Genomic DNA, 4,011 nt, shown 5'->3' on the forward strand with positions numbered 1-4,011 from the left:
GTACCCTATTGGAAAGGGAAGTGGAATTATATTTGAATGGGTGAATTTCTCGCCCTGTAAAGAGAAGTGGTACGATATTTGAATGGGTGAATATCTCGCCCTTGAAATTGCATGAAGAGACGCTGAGTGTGTGTGCGTGTGTGTATACACACACACCCACACACACACATATATACATACATACATACACATACATACATACACATATATATATATATATATATATATATATGCAACCTGAACTTCCTCTGAACCTTATTCCAGACTATAGTACCTAAATTGTTTCACTTCATACATATGTCTTCTTTTTTGGCTAACTTATTTCATAAATGAAATCAAGTTTCATAAATTAAATTAACTTTAACCCTTCGCACAAATTGATATTGCCTAACGTTTTTCATAAATTAAATCAACTTTAAACTCCATAAGAAAATGTGACAATCGACTCTCAACAAGTATCTCCTAATTAATTATATGGATGCATTAGGTTCTTTCTCACTGATAGAATCAAAAAATCTTATCGATTTTTCAAGGCAACTTAAACCAACTCTTGGCACCTCAAAGAAGTGGTCAAAGCCCCATGCCTATATTTCTTGAAATAACTAACTTGTTATTTTTCTTGTAAATAGAATTTAAAAGCCAAAGCACAGGCTCTCATTCTATCTGGTGCGGGTAGTAGATTTCGGCCTGCAAGTGACCTGGCTAAGCTTGTGATAACTATTTTCCTACATCATTTTCTCCTTAACTACAAGTGAGTTCCCTCATACCTTTTGCTATGTGGGCAACAGTTTTATTTATTTTGGAAATGAAATATTACCATACATAGTATTAGAATATGTGCTCGATTACAATTCTATAGAAAATCAATTGAGTAAGCAAGGTAACCCTTCTTCTATTCTATTTTGTTATCAACCAAAAATTGGTTCCAATGAAATAAAAATTAATGATTCTTGTCAAGGTCAAAGGTGACGTAAGTCAAAAACTGTAAATTTTTATTACAAACTAAAAAAAAAATTCTCATAGTTCGTGTGTAATATAATATTTAGCTTTCTTATACATCTTACATGTGTACATGATTGTTACTACATTGTGTACATGTGGTCCAATCTTCTACATCTTACCATACTTCTTATTTATTTTTGCTTCTTAATGGGGGTTTTTGGTAGGAAAACACTGAGCCACCTATGATTCTTCATCTTCCACTGCTTGTTGAATATAAGGTAGATTTCTTTTAATTACTCACCTTGTGGGACATGCACCTGGGTGTAATATAAGAATACAAAAAATAGAAAGAGTATTCCCTAATCTAGCTATAGTTGCCCTATAGCCACGTTTGTTATAAATGCAACTAAAACCCACCACCTATACCAGTGTTTTTAACAACGTAGCTATAGATCCCCTCTATAATAAGTAATAAGTATCACATGATCATAGCTGCATTTAGTTTGACTGTCTTATTTGTTTAAAAATACGACTATAGTTACAATAAGTGAGACTTTAAAAAACTTTACATCCTTTGTTGGTGAAATTCAATTTACATTATAATCTTCAACAAATTTTTTTAAATAGAACCTTAGCTTATAAGGTTCATGGTTAGGGGTCTACTATTTTCTAGCTAGAAAATGTTATTGTCAAACAAAACATCCTTAATCTTTCTTAACCACGTGAAAATCATCTTCATAATACTATATTTATTGCAAACCCATCATCCAAAGACATATTCTATATTTCTATACAACACTTTGACGTTAACCAAAATGCACTAGCATGCTTTTGGTGAAAGATAGGATTATTTGACTAAAATTTGTCCTCTATTTTAAGAACATTTGGTTCAACAAGTTTCAACGGTCACTCATATAATTTCATCTTAACTAATTTGAAGGGTTACTGGCTATGCATTAACAAATGTTGTTGTAGGTCAGAATTTTGAAATCTTGTATAGCAATGGATAAAAGTTGGATGAAGAAGCAGAGGGGTTCAATGGAATATATTGAAGGTTTACTTAATTTTGTGGAATTTGCATCTGAACATGCAAGTGATGGGAAAATCTTTTGTCCTTGTACCAAATGTGTGAATTTGTGTTTGGTCCCGCCAGGGGTGGCACGTGAACATCTGTGGAGAAAGGGGATGCTTCAAAGTTACACACATTGGAAATGGCATGGGGAATCGGCCGATGCACCAACGGCCACCGAATGTGGGAGTAGTCATGTACAAGACTCCCTAGAACAATATGGTGACTTTCGTGGGATGTTGCATGATTTGTGCCCCACACATGAAATGCCACCCGAACCAATGCAAGAAGGTGAAAGAGTGCAACAACAGGCTCAAGGCCAACCGACTGATGGTGCACAAAAGTTTTACAACATGATAGATGATGTGGACAAACCCTTATATGCTGGTTGTACAAAATTTAGCATATTCTCAGCCATCGTTGTGTTGTTCCAGTTGAAGACTCTTTGTGGTTGGACGATTTACTATGTTGCTTCAAGTCCTGATGGATATGCTTCCTTCAGACGCTAAGTTGCCAAAGGACCATTATAAGGCTAAGAAGATTGTCCGGGATTTGGGTTTGGGTTATGAGAAGATCCATGCTTGTCCCAATGATTGGATGCTATTTTGGAAGGAGAATGTTAACCTCGAGGCGTGTCCTTGTTGCAAAGTTTCAAGGTGGAAAACAAATGAGGCATCCGTTACAGGTAATAATGCATCATCTAGTAAGGGAAAGAAGAAAGCTGCAAAGATCCTACGGTGGTTCCCCTTAAAGTCGAAATTGCAACGACTGTTTTTGTCACCCGACCTAGCTAGTTCTATGAAATGGCATGTTAATGGTCGTACAGATGACGAGGTAATGCGGCATCCTGCTGACTTGGATGCATGGAAAATGTTTGACAGTACGCATTTATAGTTCTCGTTTGACCCTCGTAATGTCAGACTTGGTCTAACTGCGGATGGATTCAACCCCTTCGGAATTCTGAGTACTACTCATAGCACTTGGCCTGTCATGCTAGTCCCTTACAATCTCTCGCCTTGGCTGTGCATGAAATGGTCATCTTTGATTCTATCACTAGTTATTCCTAGTCCTAAATCGCTAGGGATTGCAATAGATGTGTACTTGCAACCCTTAGTAGAAGAACTGAGGGAATTATGGGATGTTGGAGTAGAAGCGTACGATGCATCTTCAAAAAATGTATTCCAAGTGCATGCAGCATTGATGTGGACCATACATGATTTTCCTGCCTACGCAGATGTGTCGGGTTGAAGTACGAAGGGTAAGTATGCGTGTCCTTGTTGTGCATTGGAGACTGACTCTCGATATTTAAAAAATGGCCACAAATTATGTTACATGGGACATAGGCGATGGTTGGGTAGGGACCACGAATTTCGAGAAGAAGATACATTATTTGAGGGATCTACTGATATGCGAATGGCTCCTATGCCACAAGTTGTGGCAAGCATAATTGTGGACATTGAAAGTTTAGTTGGACGTTGTCTGGGAAAGAAATGTCAAGAAAAATACAACAAAATAAAGAGAGGTGAGGCAAACCAGTGTGTTTGGAAGAAGAAAAGTATTTTTTTCAACTTGCCTTATTGGGAGGATCACAAGTTGCGACACAATCTTGATGTGATGCATATAGAGAAGAATGTGATGGACAATATACTTGGCACGGTGTTGAATTTGAAGGACTGGACAAAGGACAATTACAAGGCACACCTTGACATGGCGGACATGGGAATAAAGAGTGAACTCCACCTACGGCGAAAAGGTGATGATAAGTACACGATACCGCCCGAGTGTTTTCATATGACTGCATTGGAGAAAGATAGTTTCTTGCAAGTTTTACGGGACGTAAGAGTGTCTGATGGGTAGGCTTCCAACATCTCACGCCGTGTCAATCTAAAAGAACGCAAGATTTTTGGTTTAAAGAGTCACGATAATCACATCCTGATGCAACAACTCCTTCCAATTGCTTTACAAGGATCTTTGTCATCGCACGTTACTAGGCCTTTGAT

General features: G+C 37.5%; 1 protein-coding gene across 1 annotated transcript; it reads left to right on the forward strand.

Moving 5' to 3' along the window:
* Positions 1-1,944: 1,944 nt before the first annotated feature.
* On the forward strand, positions 1,945-3,259 carry LOC142606210 (uncharacterized). Its single transcript, XM_075777593.1, has 3 exons — positions 1,945-2,398; positions 2,514-2,845; positions 2,906-3,259. The coding sequence occupies exons 1-3, from the start codon at positions 1,945-1,947 to the stop codon at positions 3,257-3,259; spliced, it is 1,140 nt and encodes a 379-aa protein (XP_075633708.1).
* The last annotated feature ends 752 nt before the right edge of the window (positions 3,260-4,011 follow it).

The sequence above is a fragment of the Castanea sativa genome, chromosome 8, assembly GCF_040712315.1.
Source record: "Castanea sativa cultivar Marrone di Chiusa Pesio chromosome 8, ASM4071231v1".
Classification (NCBI taxonomy): domain Eukaryota; kingdom Viridiplantae; phylum Streptophyta; class Magnoliopsida; order Fagales; family Fagaceae; genus Castanea; species Castanea sativa.

What these genes read in the sequence shown, in the direction of transcription:
- LOC142606210 (XM_075777593.1), top strand. Translation starts at nt 1,945, where the DNA reads ATGGATAAAAGTTGGATGAAGAAGCAGAGGGGTTCAATGGAATATATT. An exon ending in GGACAAACCCTTATATGCTG is followed by an intron (nt 2,399 to 2,513) that starts GTTGTACAAAAT and finishes TGCTTCCTTCAG; the next exon opens with ACGCTAAGTTGCCAAAGGAC. An exon ending in ATGGTCGTACAGATGACGAG is followed by an intron (nt 2,846 to 2,905) that starts GTAATGCGGCAT and finishes ACGCATTTATAG; the next exon opens with TTCTCGTTTGACCCTCGTAA.